Source organism: Oryzias latipes, chromosome 24, assembly GCF_002234675.1.
Source record: "Oryzias latipes chromosome 24, ASM223467v1".
NCBI classification, from domain to species: domain Eukaryota; kingdom Metazoa; phylum Chordata; class Actinopteri; order Beloniformes; family Adrianichthyidae; genus Oryzias; species Oryzias latipes.
The window spans coordinates 18,728,269-18,751,732 of NC_019882.2; the positions used below are offsets into that span (position 1 = coordinate 18,728,269).

Below are 23,464 nucleotides of genomic sequence, written 5' to 3' on the forward strand. Positions count from 1 at the left end.
GACATTCCTGTTTGAAAAAGTGCTCATATGTGCGAGAACATACAGTGGGCGGGTCACGAACTCCCCTCAATGAGCTCTCAGAAACAGTGAGGGGAAGAGGGGTGGGGTTGCTCTGCACCAACACCTCACAGCTCAGAGGTAAATTTCTGAAGAACTCCTGCCACTCTGCAGAAACTAACTAACCTAGAAAACGACAAAAGTTGATTGATTTTTGGCTAAAATAGGCATAATGATAACTAAAAGATCACTGGGAATACTTTTACATTAATTCAAAGGATGATCGGAGTGGGACTTTGAACAGCTAATGTTTTTTTATTTAATTATTATTAAAAGAAATTTTGATTTTTTTCTGGTATTTATCTCTGAACATTTACTAGTATTTTTAAAATATTGCTTCATGTACGACTTATGGAGGAACATTGATGGGAAAAATGATTTGATGACCATGAAACATTTGCCAAACCTTCTGTCATCAGATCTTGTAAGGACTTCCTGTGTTACTTTTTCACACCAACTCTTAGGTGTTTTCATGTCTTAAGTAAAGCCTGATGTGTGTAACTTTTAAAACATTCCCAAACTTTGGGACGACTCTTTCCCGCCGACAGAGCAGTTTTTCATGGATCTGTTATCCAAAGCGGCTCATTTTGCGCCGAAAAAACAAACAAAAACAGCGTCCAGCTTGCTGCACCTGAGAAAGAGCGATCGAGGTCCCTTGACGTCCTTCTCGCTGTAGCACTTGATGCTGGGCTTGAAGATGAAGGGGTTGCTGTTGAGGTCGTTGTCAGGGGAGACGGAGCCGTACTCGCTGCTGCTGCTGGTGTCCTCCACCACCACCGGCACAGGCAGGGAGATGCTGCGAAGGTACTCTGCAGCAGGCATGAAGCCGTTTAGAGCTCCAGCGTGGAAAAACTAATTCATCAAAAGTGATGCAACTTGAATTTAGCGGCGACTCCCAGCCGCCGTACTTCAGTGGCAGGGGAGCATGTGGTTGTGTAACATCTATTTTAAGTTGCAGTGAGGGAGACATGTAAACTGTGGCCCACATCGTTAGCAAAGCAGGCAGCTGTTTTCAAAAAATGACAGCCAGTTTACGAAAAAGAGCAAGCAGAGATAAATGAGTGTAGAAGGCAGAAAAACTCACCGGACCCGGCGGACTGAGCTGTAAGGGGAGGGATAGACGTGTTAGACAAGCTGGAAGAAAAACATTTCCAAGAAAGCCCGCCCGGTAACAAAAACAATGTACAAAAGTAACAAGAATATCTCAAATCTGGAATAATTCAGGCAATTATAATCAATTTAGGGACTATAATGAAATATAGTATAGAAAAGAAAATTCAAATCACAAAATAATCTATTAAAAAACATTAAAATGTAACCTTTCATTTTACTAATTACGTCCTATTTGTATAGTTTTTTTTTGCAAAAGCTTCTATATTGTAACAATTAATGCTGTATTTATTTATTCTAAAACATAGCAATATGGACTTAAAAACTGATAATGTTTTGGTTTTTGAGGCATTTTTGTGGTGATGGAGGACATATCGGTATATTAAATTATTTAAATTTCGGAGTATTTCTTTATTCAAATTGTTGTGAATCAGCAGCGGTATTGAAAGCTACGGCAAGCCTCAAGCTCCCTGCTCTGCTCCATTCTGATACATCCACTTGCAGACAAATGGATCCATGAACGTCTTTGTTATCCTGGTCTGAGCTGGAATCTGGATCTTAACTGTACAGCTGGATAGCTCTGATAGAGAATGTAAACAAAGAGCTCTCAGCAATGGGGGTGGGTTTGCTCGACACCAATGGTCCCATCTACAACTCAGAGGTTTCTAATGAATTCTAATTTCTAATGAACTCCTGCCGCTCTGCAGAAACTATGTCCCAGAAAACAGCACAGTTTTTATTTTCATTTTGGGTAAAAATGGCGTAATTATAATTAAAAGATCACTGTGGATCAAAAGATGATCAGAGTGGAACTTTAAGGATTAATTGAAACATGCTGATTAGGATTTTATGTTTTCCATCACAATAAATAATTGGGCGATTTCCTTCTTGCTGCATGAACTGTGGTGTAGAAAAAAAGATCTGGAGGTGTTGAGGAGCATCCACCTGTGAGGCTGTTCTTGCTCTTCTTCCTGCGGCTGGTGACGGTGAGGAACTCATCGGTAAGGAGATCAAAGGCTGTGGCCCTGCGATCCGGATCGGGCTCAAAGCAGCGCAGGATGAAGGCCTTGGCCTCCAGGGACATGGACTCTGGGATCTCTGGGTGGATCTTAAACATCCCCACCTGCAGGCGAAGCACAAACAGTAAGAGATCAATTCGGGAGAAGCATTTTTTCGACTCAACATCGCTCAGTCGGGACTTCCCGGCTCAGTTCGGAGTTGTTGGAAGATGGCCAGAAATTCTGCTCAGTAATCCTGAGGAATGCTGCTGTTTTTGGCCTGAGACATTCCACAGGCATGACTGCGGATCCTATCAGGGTGTTTTTGTGTGTTAAGATGTCTCTCGGTGATCACCCGTATAGGGCAGGAACAGCATGAGATCATTGCTGAGATGGAAACGTGTGGAGACTGTAATCTTTGTGGAAAGATTCTTTTTTGTTCTTCATGTCAACAAGGCCACACAAACTCCTTTTGTTCTGTTTCTTTTTCATCCCCCCAAAAGGCTTTGCGTTTAATATTTGCGTTGTTAACGCATTGATTTTTTTCTTTGGTAAATCATTGTCTTTATCGTTTTAGGTTTACTCATCATCATCGTTAAAAAATGATTTATTACAAGTCAAACATTAGCTTTTCTTCAGTATTTTATTTTTTGTTTTTACTTGTGGGTCAGAGCCTTGGAATTTCTTTTGAAAGTACTTTAACTGTTTTTTCTCTGGTAAAGCTAACAGACATCTCTAACTGAAATGTTAATTACGTCAACTGGCAGTGTGCAGGATTGCCGTTGTTAGTCTGTAAAAGTTATGCTAAGCACAGCTTGTAACTTCTATAAGTTGGCTTTATGTGTTTGTTTTTGAATTAGGATTAGCATTTTGGATTTGCATGTTTTACATAGCTCTGTTGGGGTTGTGTTGTTGATGTGTTCTTGCATTAAGATTTTTTTCCTCTTATCCTTACGATACGAGGAATAAAGTCCTTAAAAGGAACATTGTGTCGTCAACAAAAGCTGCTTAGATCGCCACTACATTGTAGTAACTGCAGTTCTGTCCGCAATGCAGCGGACAGAACTGCAGTTACTACAATGTAGTGGCGATCTGAAGGTCAGACTTCTTTGTTCTACATCATAAAGCAGATCACGCCAGTCAGACGACTCATCAGTTAGCACACACGCTGATAAAGCTCGTGCAAAGACAACGCTGCAAGTGCCAACGAAGACTCAAAGAGACACATTGAAAGGAACACTTTCATTCTTTTGGTTAATCGTGCAAAACAACAAAGACTGTAGTTTGTTAGCAGAAGGAATGATGGGATGCTAGAACCATCCATAGGTGACCAAGCGATCTTGCAGATGTTGGAAAAGGAGATTGATAAAGCCTTAATCACATGGGTCCGTATAGGGATTGACCCATTTGGGGGCTGCAGGTTTTTGGGTTGTCCGGGCCTATAGAGGGTCATAGACAGAAGCAGCCGGGCCTAAAGGGGAGGGCAGGTATGTCTTGTTGTTCCCCTAACCTAGTGTTATCCTAGGCACTTTAACGTTGGGAGTTGGGTCATCTAGACCCACTAGACAGTGCGCTGAACCTTTTTTCTTCAATGATTTGTGATCTTCACTGGTCTCCATGGATTACATGAAATCTTTCCACCTTTATCCACCTTTGTCATGGTAGGGAGAACACGTCAATGTAAGGGTGGGGTCATCTAAGATAGCACAAGGGTTGGGGCCACCTCAACGTCATGAAAATGGAAGGTACAGTTGTCGTATGCATGGTAAGTGTATGGAGAAGTATTTGCAAGGATAATGCAAGTTACACAAACCTGCATGACTCTTTGGAACACTCTAGCATTAGTGAGACCCCCTTCTAGCCCCCTACTGACAAATGTGTACAAATGCTGCATGCACGGGGTGTGCAGGTAACACAACAGTTTCCATAAGAGACCCATACAAAGTACACTCTAATTTCTTAAGTTCTAATAGTCGAAATTCTAATTTTGATATGCCCTCCAGGCCCTCTGCATGCCCACAAACAGCCCCTATCTAATGGCTAGTTGTGACTAAGGCTTCAGAAAACAAAGTTTTCCCATTTTGTTAGCCCTCAAAAGAACAACATACCAGTAACTTCATATCTAATCAATGAAAACTTACTTTTGTTTTATCTACTGATCATTTTTTATTAGATGTTCTTTATCAGTGACACTTGATAGTTTGCTCCTCATATAAGTGCGCATATTTCAACAGGTGGGGCACGTCACAAGTTCTGTGCATTTCAAAAGATGACTCAGCACACAGCAACAGGAGGGGAAAAAAGGCCTCCACACGTCAGCACAACAAAGCAAAGGCCACACAGGACCAGACTGGATCTTTCTGTCCTTTTCCCATGTTGACTGACATTTGATCCACAGGATTTCTGCTTGTAGCGACGCCCCGAAGCTTTTTCAATTCCCAACTCGCTGGAAAAACTCGCTCGCTCAGACCAAACGGCATGTTTGTGTTCAAACACCTGCAGTGAGAGTTTGTGCGGGCGGGGCTTCCGTCACACAAAGCTGCTGCACGATACCTGCATGTTTATCCAAGGCAGGGAACTGGACATGAAAGGTGGGATAAGCTGAGTTTACGGCAGCAACATAAGTAAACACATGAACGACACACACAAAAGGTTTCAACAAGACTGCTGATCTAATGTTGGCAGAGGAATACATTTTATGACTCCCGGTTTGAACCAAAACAGTTTGTATCTCTTAGGTTCCATGGGTCACATTTCAGGTATCGGGCAGACCGGAGGCTCCGCCTTCTCACACACTCACAGCCCAGGGACAACAACGTGAAATGAATACAAAACGGAGGCCTCACCTGTGAGTCAGACTTCAAGGCTACCTGATAAAAGGAAGGTTGAGAGCTCAGGAATTTATGACTCCCGGCTTTTTTGTTGAGTCAGAACAACCTGATCACCAAACATGGAGGCAGTGCTACAATCCGAATAAAAGCTTCAGGTGGGACGGCAATATCGAATGTTATAGTTGACACCTCAAAGGTGAGAAGAAATAAGTGACTGGGTGGGGCAACGTAAAGTGAGAGTTTTATTGGGTCTAAAAAAACAAACAGTTGTTATGAATAGAATATAAAACAATACACATTGGAAATGTTCAGTGTTCCCTCATTTATTGTAGGGGTTATGTTCTAAAAATAAACCACGTTAGGTGAAATTTGCGGAGTAGAATTCTAAATGTTTTAAGGCTGTAAAAATCCTCACTACAAACTCTTTTCTCTTTTTTAAACTCTCAAAATTCAAATCGTTGGAAAAAAAATCCAATTTTATTATGTTAGAATGGAAACAACGATCTGATCACAATCGAAGATTTATGTCGATTTGGCAAACTGAACGCACACAGCGCAGAGATTGATTGACAATCCTCTACAGCCAATCAGGACAGAGAGTATGGTAAACCACGAAATAGCGAGGGAACGCTAAACATCAATCTTTTTGGTCATGTAAAGTGTGGACAACAGAATATTGTTCTTTGATGTGACCATCCTCTAGTGGCCATTTAAGGAACTGCAACATTTGGAAATTCCGGGATAGTGAACACTTGGGAATGGAATTTTTTGGCATGGCTTCCCCCCAAAAGGAAACTTTGTACTCATACTTGAGAATCTGTCTTGTTTATACTTCTATTTGTAAACCAATTTATGTTTATTTATCCGTTTTTTTTAGCAGGAGTTTTTTTCAGTTATGCTTTTGTAAAACAATTTTTGATGAATATCAATGGTTATATTGGATGCACACTTGAAGATTTCGCATAACAAAACTAATATAAAGGGAGCATTTAGTTGCAATATTTAGCTAGAAATTTCATTTGAGGATTAATAAAAGAGTGGAGTTTAATTATGACGTGAGAAAAAAAACATTTTTTTTAAACTTATTTTCACAGCTCTTCAAGGCAAAGTGGTTCAGAATGTCAAACATCATCTTCATCAAGTCTCACCTTGAACATGGCAGCTTGTGGCTCTCCCAACTCGTAGAATGGAGGTCTCCCAGTCGCCATTTCGATAATGGTGCAGCCCAGGGACCAGATGTCTGCTGGTTTGCCGTATCCTCGAGGGCCCTTGTCTATAATTTCAGGGGCCATGTACTGCAATGTCCCTATAAAACAAGTTGGCTTTCATCAAAGTTTTGATTTTATTTTTCACATCCTCTGCCACAAGTTTTCCAAAAAGCTGAACTACTGAGTTCAAGTGTTTCAATAAGTAACCCAAATCAAACATCTAATCTTAACCCGCCTACAGATTACTAACAGGCCTGCTAACAAGTCTCTGTTCAGATCAAGTTAAAGAGATTTGGCTACAGATTAAAGCCAAGTCTTAAGTTTTGGAATTATGTTCATGTCCAGTTTTAGTTCTTCTGTTTTAGCTAAAGACCAAACTTCTGTCATGAAAGTCTTTGTTTTCCTCGTCTGAGCTGGAACCCAACTCTAAACTTTACTGCTGGATAGCTCCATTTTTCTTGCAGCACTAATGTTAGGTTGGGGTCGTGGGGGGCTGTATGCTATAGTGGGAGAGAGTGTAAACACAAAATAATGACTGCAAGCTTACTCCCGTCAGTAGTGCCGCCCACAACTCAGAAGTGAATTTTAATGAGCTCCTGAAGAAACTATGTCCTAGAGAACCACACAGATTTTTGGTTTTGGCCTAAAACCAGCATAATCATAATTAAAAGATCACTGGGAACGCTTTTAAAATAGGTCAAAAGATGATTGGAGTGGGATTTTAAGTCAACTTTCCAAGTCTGGTTTTAAATGTTGAGTCAAGTTTTGTGTTTTTGTCATTAAGTAAAGTCGGACTTCAAGTCCTGTGTTGTTAATTTAAGTTGTTGTTCACCTTTCGGCAAGAACAAAACCCTGTTCTTTAGCCGGGCTGGGGACCGGCACAGGGGGAATCAAGAATTTGAGTCAAATCTTGGGTCTTTGCTCCAAATCTTTAGTCAAACTTGGTTGTAGGTTAAAGTAAAGTCTTGTTGAGCCACGGGTCGAGTCTAAAGTTTTCACCAGTGAAACAAAGACGGATATTGACTTAACTTTCCTCTATTTGATGTCCCGCATGTTTAGATTCTATCATTGTTCCCTATGTTTGTACAAACATAGCTGTTCAAAGACAAGAAGCAACTGTCTTTATCAGATTATTATGTTAAAAAGAGGAGTGGAAATGCTCCCACAGACTTGAACTAATGACAAAGTTCCTGTAAATGAAAGATCGGGTTAGAATGAGGTTATGGGCTTTTGGAAGCAACAGCTAAGAGTCTCAGCTATGTCAGCTAATCCTGTCACACTCCAAAGTGTTCAGATCTCCTCTGAAAGGACTCCCTTGTTCTAATAACAACCCTCTGACTGCTCACACGCCGCATTAAGACGCCTAAAAACAGCAGCTGATAGCAGCCAGGGATTGGCCTGCTTTCCTGACAACTTTCAGGGTAAATCCCCGTCCAGTCCAATCAGCTGGCGGCTGGTTTCCCTGCCGAGGTGAACTGGATTCCTGCCAAACCCAGCGTCTGTGAATGGTCAGCTCTTTTCAGTAACGTCACATGCGGGCAGAGCGGGGGCTGACTGACAAAGGGGGCCGCCACAAAACAGCTCTTTCTCTGTGAGTCCCCCTAAATTACAGCGGCTCCTGGGCGACGTTTATCCTCAGGTCAGAGACAGGGCTATTTCTGGGTGTGGTAGAGATTTGACAGATCGTTTTAAAGGGCTTGTGTGAATAAACAAGGTGGAGAAAACGCCTGGAGGTGGGTCAGTACCTGTGAAAGTTTCAGTGCAGGGGTTGATTCCAGCCAACCTCTTAGAAGTGCCAAAGTCGGAGATCTTCAGGACGCCGCTGTACGTGTTGATCAGGACGTTATCGCCCTGCGGAAACAAGGAGCCTTAGTCCCATACATGGAGGGTTGAGATGTACAGGTGCTGCGAGGTTTTGGGTTGTCTGAGCCCGTAGAGGGTTGTAGAAGACACACCTGCCGTCACTGGCAAGTGTGTCTTGGAGTTCCCTTAAAATTCATATGGCCACCTCAAGGAAAATGAAAGGTACCATTGTTGTGTGTGTGTGCTGTAAATGTATCGTGAAGTATCTGTAAGGCTGTTGGAAGTTCAACGCAATGATGACAGACAGTTAATGGTCCCACTTTTCTACCTTCATCAAAGGCCCAAAAGGCTTTACAGTCACAGTCCCATTCACGCACACATGGCGGCTTCACTTTCGAACACTGGCGCCAGCCTCCCACCAGATGCAAGGTGGGGTTCAGTAACTTGTCCAAGGACACTTCAACATATGGGTAGTTTAAAGTCCCATTCACCCACACACACATATATCCAGACACTGATGGCAGAAGCCATCAGTGTCTGGATATATGTGTGTGTGGGTGAATGGGACTTTAACTGTAAAGGTAGAAAACTATAAAAAGGCATCATTTAAATGATTTAGCACTATCAATTCTGATGCATCAATTGGGGACTTTGTGTTTTAGGAGGAAATGTTATTACAGAAAAAATAAAAATCCAAAGAACGCAAATCATGAGGATCAAAGTGTTTGTGAAAGTATGCAGCAGTGAGTGCTGCTTGGGTATGTCCATGTTTGCTCAGTGACTGTAAGCCAGTGTGAGCGCCTGCAAAGATGATAATCTGCCATCAGTCAGACGGGCGGGGAACCTTGACGCAGACAAAGAGGACACCTCCACATGTTTTCCCAGAACTCCCTGCAGCTCGAGGCAGAAAGGATTCATTGAGCTTTACCTTGATGTCTCGATGTGCTATCTGGTTGTCATGCAGGTATTTGAGGCCCTCCAGTATCTGCCGCGTGTAGAAGCCGATGGTGGGCTCGTTGTTCTTCAGAGGACCCCACTTGGACCTCAGCAGAGCAGACAGACTCCCTGCACACAAAAAATGAATAACAGATATGTTTTATTCTTTAGAAACATTCCTGACGTGGTCAACAAAGCTTCACTGAAACGCTCACCTCCAGGAACCTGCTCCATGAAGATCTTGATGAAACCGTTCTCGCTGATGGAGCCCAGATACTGCACGATGTTCTTGTGCTTCAGGTGTTTGTGGAGGGCGATCTCCTCGTGGAGCGGCTGGGAGTACCTGAACGACCAGAAACCAACTTTTAGACTGAAAGCTGTTGAAGATTTGATTAAGTTAATTAAGATTTGATTTGATTAAGTTATGGACAAAGGTGCCACCTGGACACCATTTTAGGAACTTTTTAAAACATTTTGAAAAGATTTCCCTTTGAACTCAAAGAAAAAGTCTAAATGAAAGGACTGAAAATGTTTTTCAGAGCAGCCAGAAGGGCCTCAGAATTTGGCAGTCAATTATCAGGAACAGAACATGAGACTGAATGATAAACCAGCTTCATTGATTCTAATGTTGAGCTGTTGCCATGGCAATTCTATGACAGGGCGGAGCCTGCTATAGATCACTTCCAATTATGTGCCAATTCCTGAGAGTTTTATCAATGTCCAGGGCTTTTTTGGGTGATTATTTATTAACATTAGTATTTAGTATTTACATATTATAAGTTACTATGAGAACTGGGATGAGAATAATTTGCGTCTGAAAAAAAAAGAAACAAACATAAAAACCCAGCTCCAGGATACAAAAACTGAATTGCAGTCTCATTGCTGAGCATATCCTCACATCTCAGAGCATTTATACATTATTCAGCAGGACTTCCTCTTCATGCAGCAGTGGAGTGGCCTGTTGGTTTTCTGATTTGATTAGCAGAACAAAGCTCAGTATATGAACCGCCGCGCCTCGGAGGAAGAACGACGACTGATTGATGGGAATAAAAAGCCGTGTTTGCCAGAGTAATGGAACACGGAAGGACTAATAAAATCCTGTCTTTTTTAGATCAGAAACATCTTCTCCTGTGCCAACATCTGTCTGCTAAACAACTGATCTGAATCGTTTCACAAAACAATTTATTTTAGAAGTTTGGGATACTGAAAAGTTTTTCCAACCTGCTGTCTCTCTCTGGGATCTCCTTGATGGCCAGTCGGACCTGGTTGCTCAGGTCTCTTCCAGCATACACGACTCCAAACGTGCCTTTACCCAGAATCACCCTCTCTCCATGTTCGTCGTACTCGTAGTCGTACTGCAAAACCAGAACACACACACAGCTAGTTTAAAGGTAACGGCCAGGAAATACTCACAAATAGTGATCAGTGATGGTAAAATCAGTTTTTAGGTATTTAAGAAAATCTTTTAAATCTATTACCAAAGCGCTCTCAGTGGTCTTTTGATTAGGATTCTGTTCGTACGAGGAAAATGAAGAGGTTCATGGATCTTATTGGAGGTGGGAACTTGCGACCCGCCCAGCGTATACTCTACATCAAAATACCATTTCTTTTCCCAAAAACATTTTTTCCATCTGCTCCGGATTCACGTTGATATTAGGAAATACTCAGAAATGCAATATTAAACTTAATTTTTCTTTATATGCGTCCTCCATCATGAGAAAAAGAGCATGTTAAAAACACACATTTTATTAGAGTGGGTCTTCAAAGACAAAAAACAAAAAAGATGAAATAAATCTTGCTTGAGGTTGAGTAGCATGGTTGAACAGCTTTCGCCACACTTCATTCAGATCTGGCAGCAAAACATTTCGTCTCAGTGGCAGCTTCTTCATGTTTCGCTTTGCACGTCTTCTGGTATCTTTAGCAAATTTCACGCCCAAATTTGTCAACTGGTGGAAATTTGTGAGGCAGACTTTAGCATTCCAGCCAAACTGTTGGCTGCTTTCTTTCACAAGAGTTTGTTTCTGAAATGTTCCAGTTTCACCTAAAACGTTTATTTTTACATTTTTTAACCTTTCTACCACCTACAGTCTGTAGCTCTGCAAATACCAAACATAACCAGGAACACCTTGGACACTGTAGTCGGGATTTCTTGATCAGAATTTTTCATCCCTGATCCAATTCAGTCATTTGATTTTGAGTATCTGCTTGTACCAAATCCTGATCTGATAGTTTAGTAAAAAAAAAAAAAAGAAAAGAAAAATGGAAAAAGGTTATAAACTGATCTAAGTTGGTCTTTATTTTATTTTATATACCTTTATTTATCATTTTACGCTTAAACGAAGCACTGCTGTGACATAGCTTCAACAATTAAACGAAAATAGTGAAACTATTACCTACAAAAACTCGTTTTTTTTTCTATTAACTAGAAAAAATGTAATAATTAGTCATGTGAGAAAGTTTGTTGACTGTAGCGTTAGTATTTTGGATTAATTATGATCCATATTTACATGAAAAATTCTTCCAAAATAGAAGTGATTTTCTCCAAACATATTTGTTGCAGTACAATAGTAAGATGATAATACAGCAGTTTTAGGATCTTCAGAACATTCTTTTAATGAAATGTGAAGCATATCTCCATAAAAAAACAATGACTCTATTCCAAAATCGTTGTTGTACCATAAATATGATTATGAGTTTTCATGACAAGCTTATTTCAATGTAACTATTTATTAGTTTTGGTTGTTTTTGAGAGAATAGGGATTTGTCAGTTCTTTTATTTTACGATGACCTTTTCTCTGAGCCTGCTCGAGTTTGAAGCCGACTCACTGCAGTCGGCAGCAGGAGTGCGCCGTTCTCTGATGTTTTTTTTCTTTTAAAAGCCTTTGCAGGTCATCGTTTGTGTCAACACAAAAAGCAAGAGACACCTGACACATGTTTATGAAGAGTTTCTGAGCCCTGAAGTCTGAATCTGTGAATATCCCGCTAGCTTTACGGAACTGTTTTTGGGGGCCTTCTATATATTTACCACGCTAATCAAAAATGATATAAAAAACACAAACAAACCACTGGTGTCAACCTATAAGCACCAGGAGAAATGTGGGGTTCAGTCTTGCACAAGGACACTTCAACACAAGGGGTGGCAGGGCGAGAACCAAACCTGCAATCTTCCAACCAGAGGTCAACCACTGTACTTCTGTACGGCACCGGCTCCAAACAAGGACCCCTCATTTCCTAATCACACTCTTGGTGTATTAAGCTTATCATGTTATTACTGATGTTTGGGAAATGGTTCTTTTAACCATTTTTTAACCTCTGTGTAAAGCTGAATGCAAGTGAGACTGACAAAGTTTTCACGTGATCAATAGTTCTCTACTATATGCTGATGATGTAACGGTATTTCATTCTTGTTCTGCTGGTTTTCTACAGCTGCTGAAGGTCTGTCCTCAACATGGAACTCACACTAATGACTGTTTGCAGCAGAAAAGACAAATGTACCTTAGATTCCTGACTTTGTCTGCCTCCTGAGGCTCTTGTGAATGCACTGCTTTTAGCTACTTGGGTCATGCGATTACCAGCAAGCTGTCTTATGACAAGAGATATCTTCACGGAAAGGAAGAAGAGCCAACGGCTGAAGCAGAAACTTTTCATGGTTGTTCACACAACACTGGTTATAATGTAAACACATAGAAAGCAGCGGACAGCTCATTGTGGCCTATAATGACAGCATGAAGCTTAATATGACTGGATTTAGGAGTGCAAGAAGACAGAACCTGCCTGTCCTCCAATGTTAAGGTATCGGATGAATAAGTGTATTAAGAGTCACTAAGGTAGGAAATAAAATAATTGGGGCCATTAAGAACCCTAAATGCACCTCTGCCAGAACTATTTCTGGACTTCCTGGTGCAAAAACCATCTGAATTATTATATTATTATTCCGTACATGACTAGTTTTATCTGTCTATTGTTTTAAAATAAATCCATGACTAAAATAAAAAAAGTAATAAAAAAACAAAAAACTGGCAAGATGAGAAATAAACCTAAGGCCGTTCGAATCCTGAAGGTTAGCAGGTAAACCTATAGACCTCAGACCTCCACCAGTGGTTCAATGAAATTCAGCGAACAGTCCAAAAGAAATGTGAGCAAAACCACTCAACTTTTAGGGCAATTGTGACTAAGGTCTCAGTACCGGGGCTTTTCCTCCAGCGTTGTCACTCTTTGGATTACTGCAACCCTTCAACCATGTATTTCCAAGCCATGTTTCAGTAGTTTAAAGCATGTGTGTCATGTTGCTGTAGCCAGCAACAGCTCTAGTGTTTACAAGGAGTTTAAAGCTGTTTTCTTGATTTTTCACTGTTGTACTAAATTTTGAGGGGAAAAAATATTTAAAATCTTTGTGTTAAACTCCCATCACTGTTCAGACCTTGTGAAACACATTTTTTTAGGGATTAAAGACAGTCAAGACTCATCTTTTTAATCTGCTTTAAACCTTTTTTTGGTTTTTGTACATTTTATTTTCATTTGCCTTTTTTACACATGAAGTTAGTTTTTACATTTTTCTTGACGAGCAGAGTTTATGGTTTAAGCGAGTCATAGGGAATTAAATTGCCCTGTCAAAAAAACACACTTGGGGGGCAGATCTGCCGTCAGTTCAGCACAGCTGGAGGCTCCAGCGCACAAAAGCCCACGAGGCGCCTAAACGCTATCAAGCTAGGCCCAAAAAGGCGCCGCAGCATTTTGCGTAATTAGCTTTTCTTTGACGTCTGCTCTGCTGGGAAGCCAGGTGACAATGACAGCAGGTGCCGGTGCTGTCACAAAGTCCACAAGGCAAAAGAAGAGGGAAAACAGGCCACATCCAAGCAGGCGGTTGGGGTGTTTAAAGGACGCTTTCACCGTTATGTTAACTGTCATAAACTGATCATGAGAAATGAAAGGAAACTAGCAAAAGCTGCTCTGGAAATCCTGCTTTTTTTGGTGAAATTTAACCTTTGCTTGACAAAGAGTAAGCGTCAGTTCTCAGTAAGCAGCTGTAAAAACATGGTTTTGAGGTTTTTCTGCAACAGTTTTAATGGAAAAACCCACATCGCATAATGTTTCCTGTGACATTTGTGAAGAGCAGGCAAAGCAGAAACACAACAGGATGCAACCAAACGATACAGACCAAGAAACTCGACTCGTTGTACGACAAAGAAGAAAATAAAACCTTTTAAAAAGAACTTTTGGTCCATTAACGTGGGTTCTAAAGAATTCCTTACAAGATTAAATCACCGTATTTTCTGCAATATAAGGCGCATGTAAAAGCCTCGATAAAAAACAAAAAAACACCTTATAATCCCGACCTTTTCCGTGGATTAAGGTGTGTACGCTAATGTGGCTAATGTGTAGCGGTGTCAGACTTTTTTATTTACATGTTAATAACAAGATTGAGAGTTAGCGTAGTCACGATAATGTTTATTTAAGTAGTATCGGTCTGTTTTTTAGGTGTTACAAGGTTGGCAGTTAGTGTAGTCACAACAAAGTTTGTTTTAGCGGTCTCCCTTTTTCACTTGTTGCAAACATGGCTGGGAATTACAGGTATGGTGGATACGCCAATGCAGCCAAATCCTGTAATGTGGCTAACGTGGCTAACATGTAGCTTGCTACCAGCAAGTTCTGGAAATACCATGAAATCGGTTAATTAAGTCTGACAGACTTATCTCTGACTTCTTCTAGCTTAATGCGCTTTATAGTTGACACAAATTCAAAAAATAGATCATTTGTTTACCCATTGTGCATAAAAACAGCTAAATACATTTTCTTTTTTTAAATGAGCACTTCAATCGTCTGACCTCTAATGTGTCGGCATCACAGTCCCCTTCCTCTGGACCCTTCCAGGCTTCTTCTGTGAGACTGTTGACCAGATCACAAAACCTGCAAAAAATAACAGATTTAAGAAAATGCAGCCTTATTTGACCATTTCATGACAGATACAAACATGAAGACATATATGTAAGGTTTTGTGCAACCAGATTTGTTAATCTGCTGATGTTTTTTCTCTCCAAAGAAAATGGAAACAAAAAGAGATCAAAAATGTCATTAAATGCATAAATCATGTTACATTTGTGTACAAATACACACATTTTAAATCCTCTGAATGTTGGCATTATTCTTGTGGAAGATTTCTGATTTGGAGATACAAGGGAATATCATCTGCATAAAAGTAAACCCTGATCAGTCCAATGACATTTATAACGTTCTCAAAATTATTCTCACTGGCTGACTTTGATCTACATACTCTTCTTGATCTTGTTGTAACTTATTTAAGTTTTCTCCTACAAAGGTCAAGAAGGCATGTGACTTTTCATTTGCTTGTTTCCTGTATTTACAACAACTTTGGAAACATGCTTTTAATTCTCTTGAGGCTGAAACATCCTACAACCTGAGATGAAACTATCTATGTTTATTCCTCTTTGCCTTTTTTGCATCATTTTAAAGAAACTAGAACAATGACAGTCTTTTCAACAGTACCTGTGTTTGCAATTTGTTACTCTTGTTTCTTAACTATTCTACTCTTGCTTTCAATTTTTAAAGCACAAGTTCCATTTTATTTTCTTGCTTTCCTGTTAAATGTCTTTCTGTCATTGTTTAACTCTTTTGTCTTAGTGACTTGAGCTGCTTACCTCTTGCCCAGGTTGCAATTAAAATTAAAATAAATGAATATTTATAAATACATAAATACCAATACATAATTAAGAAATGTTGGCATGTTATTTTTGGCTAAAATAAATGAATAAATAATACAAATTGAACAGAAATAAAAATTTACAAAAATATATAAAAAAAACATATAAAAGTAGTAACCCTGATAGCATAATGATAACATTATGTTAAAAGAGATTTAAAAAACTTTGTTAATTAAAAAAAATAATCATATTTTAGAAGGTTTGATTAGCAAAAAAAAGTAAAAACGATTACAATACAAAATTGAAAAATATTACATATTATAGAAATTGATGTGCAAAAGAGTTTAATGTATACAAATATAATTTCATAATACCATTTAATACAAATATTCAGTAAGTAAAAGAATAAAGTATATATTGTTAAAAATCCTTCTAAAAGTATACAACAAAAAAAGAATACAAATCAGTGTAAATTTGTTTTATGCATTTCATACTTTTCAAGTTTTATCAAGTTTATCTAATAAAACAATACATTAGAAAATATATAAACATATATTACCATAAATAAAAATATAAAAAGCTAAGACAAGTAAACGTCCTTAAAAATTTACATTTAAAAAAATTAAATTTTCAGTTTATTGTCATTGAGAGTTGCCATGTAGCCTCTGATCCTATCCTGATAGGGCAACAGTGTGTTTACATGCACTCCTCCTCCACAATGCATTCATACAATGACATTTACTGTCTGTGCTGCTCACAAGCTGTGAAATAGCACTCATCATGCTGTCACACTTGACGCCTGCAGGTGTTCAACCACACTGTCATTGTGAACACAAACCAATCACAATGTCTGCAGGCAGACATGCAAATCAATCCTTTCTATTGCTGTTTGTCCCTTTTTTTTATTTTTTAGAACTGCAGCTTTCCTCCACTTGCTGTCCTTTAAACCTTTTTTTCCTGCAGAAGCAGAGATAAAGGGACCGTCGGTAACCGCAACAGCAGGCATGAGTCACTGGGCTCTCACACTCCAGATAATGACACTGGAAGCCTCAGATGTGAGAGTCACAAGTTGGAACACAGAGCTGCAAAGAGCAGCTGGCAGGGGACATGATGGGGTTGAAATGAAACAAGGTGTGCTGCCGATGGAAGAACGGGAAATTTCCCACCAGGGTTCAGAACTGACAAGAGGACTTCAAGTTCCTGCAGAAAGAGTTTTTTGCAGCGGCAGGATTTATGCAAAAATGTTAGAATCAGATCCAAAATTGAAAATGATATTTTCACTTTCTATTGGGTAAAATTTTTTTTTGTCAGTTATCTATTTTACAGGTTGTTCCTCTTAGAAGGATGAGTTTTGTCTGAAATGATTGTTATGTAAAGCCCCAGGAATGATCCCATTCCATCCACACATACAACTCCTGTTTGTGACAAAAGCTATGAAGGTAAAAATGTCTCTAAATGGATGAACTTGTAGATTTGATGTGAGAACTTGTAAAATAAAATGTGAAAACTTGTGCACCAAAAATCTGCATCTGTGTGTAAAAATCTTCTGTTGTGAACTGACAAATTCCCATTTGCATGTGTTCATTTAGAGTTGCAACGTCAAATCTGTGAGTACAACTGCTCAAATGTGCTTCTGCGTGAATCTGCTGGCGCAAAACATATTCCTTGCTGCAAAACTTGTGTCAAACTGATCTGTGGAACTAGGGGGGAGGGAGGGTTAGAGGAGGGGGCAGACAACCAATCAGAGTCCAGCACTTAGAGAGCTTGGTAAAGTTAGAATAACTCTTCTGATAAACTGATTTTTTTTCTTTAGAAAGTTCCCTCTCTGTGAATAAAAAAAGATTGAGATACTTTTACGTTACGTTCATGGGGTCACCACAGGTGGTTTGGCAGACAGTTTTTACGCCGGATGCCCTTCCTGACACAACCCTGTATTTTCAGGGCACAGAGAGACCCAGATAGAACCCAGGCTTCCTGCGTGACACCCAGCTGACTGAGCCATCCAGCCACTTTACTACTGGAAATGAGGAAATAAGATAATCAGATTGTAGTTTGTGCTGACCTGCTACAGGCGTCCTATGGGTACTTGCGTATCACCTGCATATCCTGTGTGTGCAGAATTGCGTGCGGTCAGTAAGAAGTCAGTTCTTGCACCTTGCTAATGAGTGTGGCGTAAGGACACTGTACGCCAGCATCATTCGTACGGCATAAAGTGCGTGCAACTCCCACATATTTACGATACATCTACCACACGCACGACAATGGAACGTTTTCTACAACCCTCCATGGGCCTGGAATCCAGAAACCTGCAGCACCTATACAGGTGACTAAGGCTTTAAGCAACAACAGACCTGATAATCCTTTGAATTTCAATGTGAATCACCATCAGAGGAAAAAAATGACAAAAAATTGAGAATCTTTGTCGTTTTAAATGTTTTTAAGCTAAACTGCATTATAAAATAGTAGTTGAAGCTACATTTGACAATCTCAGGTATGGCGCCATGATCAACGCACCGATCTTTAGATCAGTGAGTGATGTATCTTAAAGTGTTTGTTTTAAAGCTACAGGGGACCACTGCAGTGCAGCAGGAGACTCGCTTAGCAATGACTGATGAAATGAACTACCTGTGATTAAACCGAAACGGGAGCCATGATAGGCGGACCGACCTTTTGCAGTGAATCTCTGTGCAGAAATAGATCTGGAAGTCCTCTGCATTGTGGAGCACATAGAGGAAGGCGCTGCGCTCGTCAAACTTGGAGATGCTGAGAAGAGACAGTCAAGAGTTATTCATGTTCTCTCTATATGAGGAATGATTTTATATTTTATTAAATCTAGGCTTCGCCAAAAGATATATGCTCAGCAAACAACTGGTGAGATGAAGTGTTTGTCCAGAGAGATGATGCTTTGTCCATCTTAGAATTTGCTGAGCCAGACATTGAAGTTTGTGTCACAGTGTGCTCTGGTTGGCATTGCAGCTCAGAGAGCTGCTATTGTGTCCTGCTGACTGTCTGCAGGCTGAGTGGGCTCAGGGAATGAGCCGTTCCTTAGCAACATGCAAGCACAACCCGTCCGATCCGATACTGAATTCCTTTGAGGGGCGTGCAGGGGAAAAAAAATATGGGAAGAAAATTCTTCCGTGGTGGTCTTTCATTTAGTCCAGTTAAGAGAGGCGACGGAAAACGACCTCCATGCTTTAAATTGTCCTTAATATCGGCCAACAAAACAAGCTGTTCCTGCTGTAAATGTTGGGATAAAGTCTGGAGAGTTGCTTGAAACAAGTCAAGACGAGAAAGAAAGCAACAGAATCAAGCTCTTGGAGTTAAATATAGGAGATAAGAAGTGTTTCTAAAACAGGAGCATTGGATTACAATCCCACTTCATGTTCCTGCCTGTTTATCTCCATCTTTCTCTTTAATGAGGAAGCTGGCATGAAGATAGCAGTTGGCAAAAATGTCAACCCACATGTAAAAGAAGGAGCTGAGGCTGATGTTTAGTACCTCAAATGACTCTTTTTGCCTTCCCCTTAAAGCTGCAGCAATGACCAGGAGTTTAACTGATGAGTAAAGTAGCGGTCACTTTGGGATGGTTTTTCCTTCCCACTTTCCTTTTCTATTGTTCTTTTTAATTAACATTTTAATTGAACATTTGGTGTAAATGTTTAGAATGAAGAAGAAGTGAGACACCCCACTTGTCTCAAGTTTTATGCATTTTGCTAACACACAAGCTCCAGGAGAGCCAACAGGAAATGGAACCGACAACCAGTCTAATGGGGTTTGGACCTGACCTGACACCCCGCACAGACTTGGCGTTGAAGTTCCACTCGTGGATCCCCTTGTTCTGTAGGACAGATAAAAAAAAAAAAACACGTTTACATTTTTTGTAATATCCATTCAAAGTTACAGTTTTTAACAGACTCAACTGGATGGTATTTTTAATCTAAATGAAGTAAACATCTGCCATCAGAGTATCAACAGTTTGTCCAGCTCCAGTTCTTGTTGGATATTCTCTCCTTTTTTCACTTAATTTAAGTGAAAACTTACCATGTGACAGTAAACCTGAGCTTGTTGGGTTTTAGAAGGACTTTAAAAGACAATTCTCAAAGAAAAGAATGAACAAAGGGAAACCTTTAAAAAACATAAAACCTAAGACCAGCACACACCAGAAATGCTCACACGTCTCTTTCTTCAACTTCAAGTCAACTCCAAAGTCTTCGTATTTATTTTCAAGTCAAATTTGAAAACTTTGGTGATGAAATCAACTTAAGTCTTGAGTCTTTGGTGATAAGTTCCAGTCAAGTCTCAAGTCTTTATCTGGTACTTCAAGTCAAGTCTCAATTTATTAGCTTTAACTATTAGTCAAGTCCAGCATCTTTAGCCGTATTTTCAAGTCAAGTCCCAAGTCTTGAGATGAAACTGTAAGTCAAGTCTCTGTATGTGAGACTTAATTCTGACTCAATTCCAAGTCCCAAGTCCCTGTCTCTCGGACTCACCACTGGCATGTAGGCCTGCACAATATATCGTAAATTTATCGTCATCGCGACATCAAGCTGTGAAATATGCATATCGTGAAAGACGGAGAAAATTGCAATAAATGGTTTCCTTAATGAGCTAAAACAATCTTATGAAGTATTTAACAAATCAAATAAATCCATTTATCCATTTGACCAATCAGAGGGACACCTTCCAGTTACCCAATCAGATGGAGCTCTTTTATCTTGGATGTTCATCTGTGTCAAGGAGGGTCACTTGGGGTATACTTTTTAAACTGTTGGAATGAAATGGGAATGCTTTTTTGGGTTGTTTTGCTATTTGTTATCACAATATTGATCACAAATATCACATATCGCAGGTCTTCCTCATATCGTGCAGCCCTACTGGCATGTGATGATGTACATCTAAGAATGCATTTCCTTATTTTAACAGTAGAGTCGTTTTTTCTCTGTCTTTCTATATTAAAAAAGCTTTTGGACCACATATCAACTCTTTGTTTGAAGAGAGGGCTTGTGAACCAATGAAACACTTTTTGAACCGTGAGGATAGTTTTGGGTTTGTTTCCTCACCAGCCAGCTGGTGCTGCTGTCAGTGACTGGAGGTAGAGGAGAGGGAATTTATGTACACTATTGCTGTTAAAATATTTGTATCACATGGCTCCACAGTTGTGCATCTCAGTCTGAGTTACAGGCGACTGATGGTGAGCATCAAACGCCAGCGCAGTTTGCGCTATACTTAATGTGAGCAGACCCTGAACCACAGCTGCACTGATTACTGAGGTGGTCTAGACGTTCAGGGGATAAACCTGTGTTTTGTGGTTCCACAGAGAGCGTCTCTTTAGCCGAATGTAGAGCAGTTTGACCTACTTTTAGGGTTTCACAATAACCACTAAACTTGAGGTGTATTGTGCACGCACAAACATGAACCACAACCAAAAACTGTCATGGATAATCCATTTCAATTCACCATTCAACTTCATTCAAAACTCAATTAAAAATCAAATGATTTTTTTTGTGACAAATTTGCATTCTAAACCATTATAGAAAAAAACATTTTACAATACTCACAAGAAACTGGACAAAGGCAGAACTTTTTTCAACAAAAGTATTCATTCCTACATAAAAAACGGACTATAAGTTGTTTTTTGCTTAACAAAAAAAGCAAAAAGTTATTTTGAGAACACATGTAATTAATCATTTGGATAATTTTTTTTACATTTTGTGTAAAAGATCAGTCAACTTTTTAATGCTCCGTCAGAATTTTGGGGGAAGCACTGCAGGAAAGGAGTTTTATGTACAAAGGAGACAGAAATAAACCCGCTTGTAGTATCATGTGATCATCATTTGTGTACCTTCACTAGTCCAGACATTTCTTAAACTTTCATCATTCACACATTGTTGCATTCATACAATGAACCTTTTTCCATTTTTTCTTTATCATAAAGAGCCCTTTACATTAGTTAAAGTCTATTTTTCCATAAAGCCAACGGACGAAACGTGTCAGTGTGAATCCTAAGACCTTTACAGAAAGGTTTTCCACACAAAATCATCATGACCTACCTTGTCATCGGGAGCAACATGCCAGATTGAGACAATATTGTCCTCCACATCTTTATTTATGGACAAATATGAAGGCTGGTAAACTTTGGTCGGTTCCAGAATCAACACCTAGACATGAAAGTCGATAGATTATCAATGAGAGATCAATTTCATGCAGACAAAACCTACTGATTTGGATTTGACTGTGACTTGCAGGGAATCGGACGGCGGAAACATCTTTTTTGGTTGCCTCCACCAGAAAGTCCATCCAAAAGTCCACCAGCTCCTGTTTGTTCTGGGGTGGTGGCTCTGAGCAGGGCTTTTTGAAGTGCTGGTAGATCAAAATGGTCTCCACCACTGAGCGCAGATACCTGGAACAGTAAAGGAGAACAAAAGTAGATCGGTCTTAATCAAAAAAACAAATAAATATATATATACTATCATTTGAAACTTATCATAAAGATCCTATTGGACATTGTTCTGTAACATAAGCCTGTCGGCTCACAACACCTGTCATTGATGCCCGGTTTAAATAAAACGCCTGGCTTGAGGACACGCTAAGACCAACAGACATCAATCTTCTTCAAGTGCAGGCCATCTCAATACGTCTTTGAATAAATGCCAGTACTGTACTTTATTCATTCATTCATTCATCTTCTTAAATGGTTTTGCCCCTTTGGGGGTCACGGGGCTGCTAGAGCCTATCCCAGCCACCCGTGGGCGAAGGCAGGAGACATCCTGGACAGGTCGCCAGTGTCTGTCACAGGGCCACAATAACACACCCATGCACACTCACATTTCACACCTATGGACAATTTAAAGTAACCAATTGACCTATGACTGTACTTTCATGTATCCAATCTCACATGGTCATGGATACGGAGAAGTTTGGAGCCTTTTCCATAGGAGGGGACTTATTGGGTTGATTTTTTTGTGCCAAGTTTGGAATGGAGCAGGGCAGTGCTGGCTGCATCATTGACAAGAAAGTTTAGTAGAAGTCTACTATTCCTGTTTTTCATGCTTGTGGTAATGCTTTTGCTTTATTATCATACTGTTGTACTGATAATTTCACTGAAACTCAAAATGTTTATCTGGTGGTTTTGTTAACATTTTCTGGCCGTACAAACAATACCATATGGTATTTTACCCCCAAATGAACTCTGTTTACCCATCACCAGTCGGTCTGCCAGATGAATAATAGCAGATTTTCCAACAACCGCTGGTCTCCATGAAATGCAGCGGACCGTATTGGATAACATTTGGTATCTTTTGTGTGTGTGCCCAATCCAGTCATGGAATTCTTCCTCTCATTTACACACACTCTTATGCATCCCTTTACCCATCTGACCTTGCAGCCTCTGATTGGCTGAGCACACCTGATTCAGGTTTCAAGCAGTAGATGAGGCAGAAAACAAGTAGGATATGGAAGCCTGCCCAACTCTTAGAATAGAACTATTCCAAAATCCCTGCTCCCCTTTTCCTCTTTGGCTGTCTATACTTTCCACCACAACTTTTCTCATCTGCGTAGGTGTTTATTCATTTATCCCTCTACTCGTTCCTGTTCCTTCATTTTCTCTTCTCATCCATTTTTCTTTCATCCATTCCACATTCTTCATCCCTTTGAACTCTTTGTCTGAATCTTTTTATCTCCATTTAAAGGAATCTCGTCCTGATTACCATCCATCCGGGAACACAATCCAATCTTTCGCTTTTAATTGTTCACACTAGCTAATTTTTTTTTTAAGTTTGTTGACTTCATGAAGTGCTGTTGGGGGCGTGGCCTATGCCAGCAAAAACTAGAACATTAAGGTTTTTATACAAGGAGATGTCGAC

At 39.9% G+C, this 23,464-nt stretch overlaps 1 protein-coding gene across 1 annotated transcript in view; it reads right to left on the reverse strand.

Annotated features, from left to right (window-relative positions):
• map3k5 (mitogen-activated protein kinase kinase kinase 5) overlaps positions 1–23,464 on the reverse strand; it is an 80,323-nt gene that overhangs the window by 11,578 nt on the left and 45,281 nt on the right. Inside the window, exons 10-22 of the mRNA XM_023952698.1 lie at positions 21,846–22,002; positions 21,653–21,760; positions 19,388–19,440; positions 18,270–18,365; positions 14,769–14,850; positions 10,165–10,298; positions 9,159–9,286; positions 8,936–9,072; positions 7,950–8,055; positions 6,145–6,302; positions 2,113–2,290; positions 1,142–1,159; positions 689–866 (exon numbers count right to left, since the gene is read on the reverse strand). Of these exons, the coding sequence (XP_023808466.1) occupies positions 689–866; positions 1,142–1,159; positions 2,113–2,290; positions 6,145–6,302; positions 7,950–8,055; positions 8,936–9,072; positions 9,159–9,286; positions 10,165–10,298; positions 14,769–14,850; positions 18,270–18,365; positions 19,388–19,440; positions 21,653–21,760; positions 21,846–22,002 (1,533 nt within the window). The remainder of the gene's footprint in view (positions 1–688; positions 867–1,141; positions 1,160–2,112; positions 2,291–6,144; positions 6,303–7,949; positions 8,056–8,935; positions 9,073–9,158; positions 9,287–10,164; positions 10,299–14,768; positions 14,851–18,269; positions 18,366–19,387; positions 19,441–21,652; positions 21,761–21,845; positions 22,003–23,464) is intronic.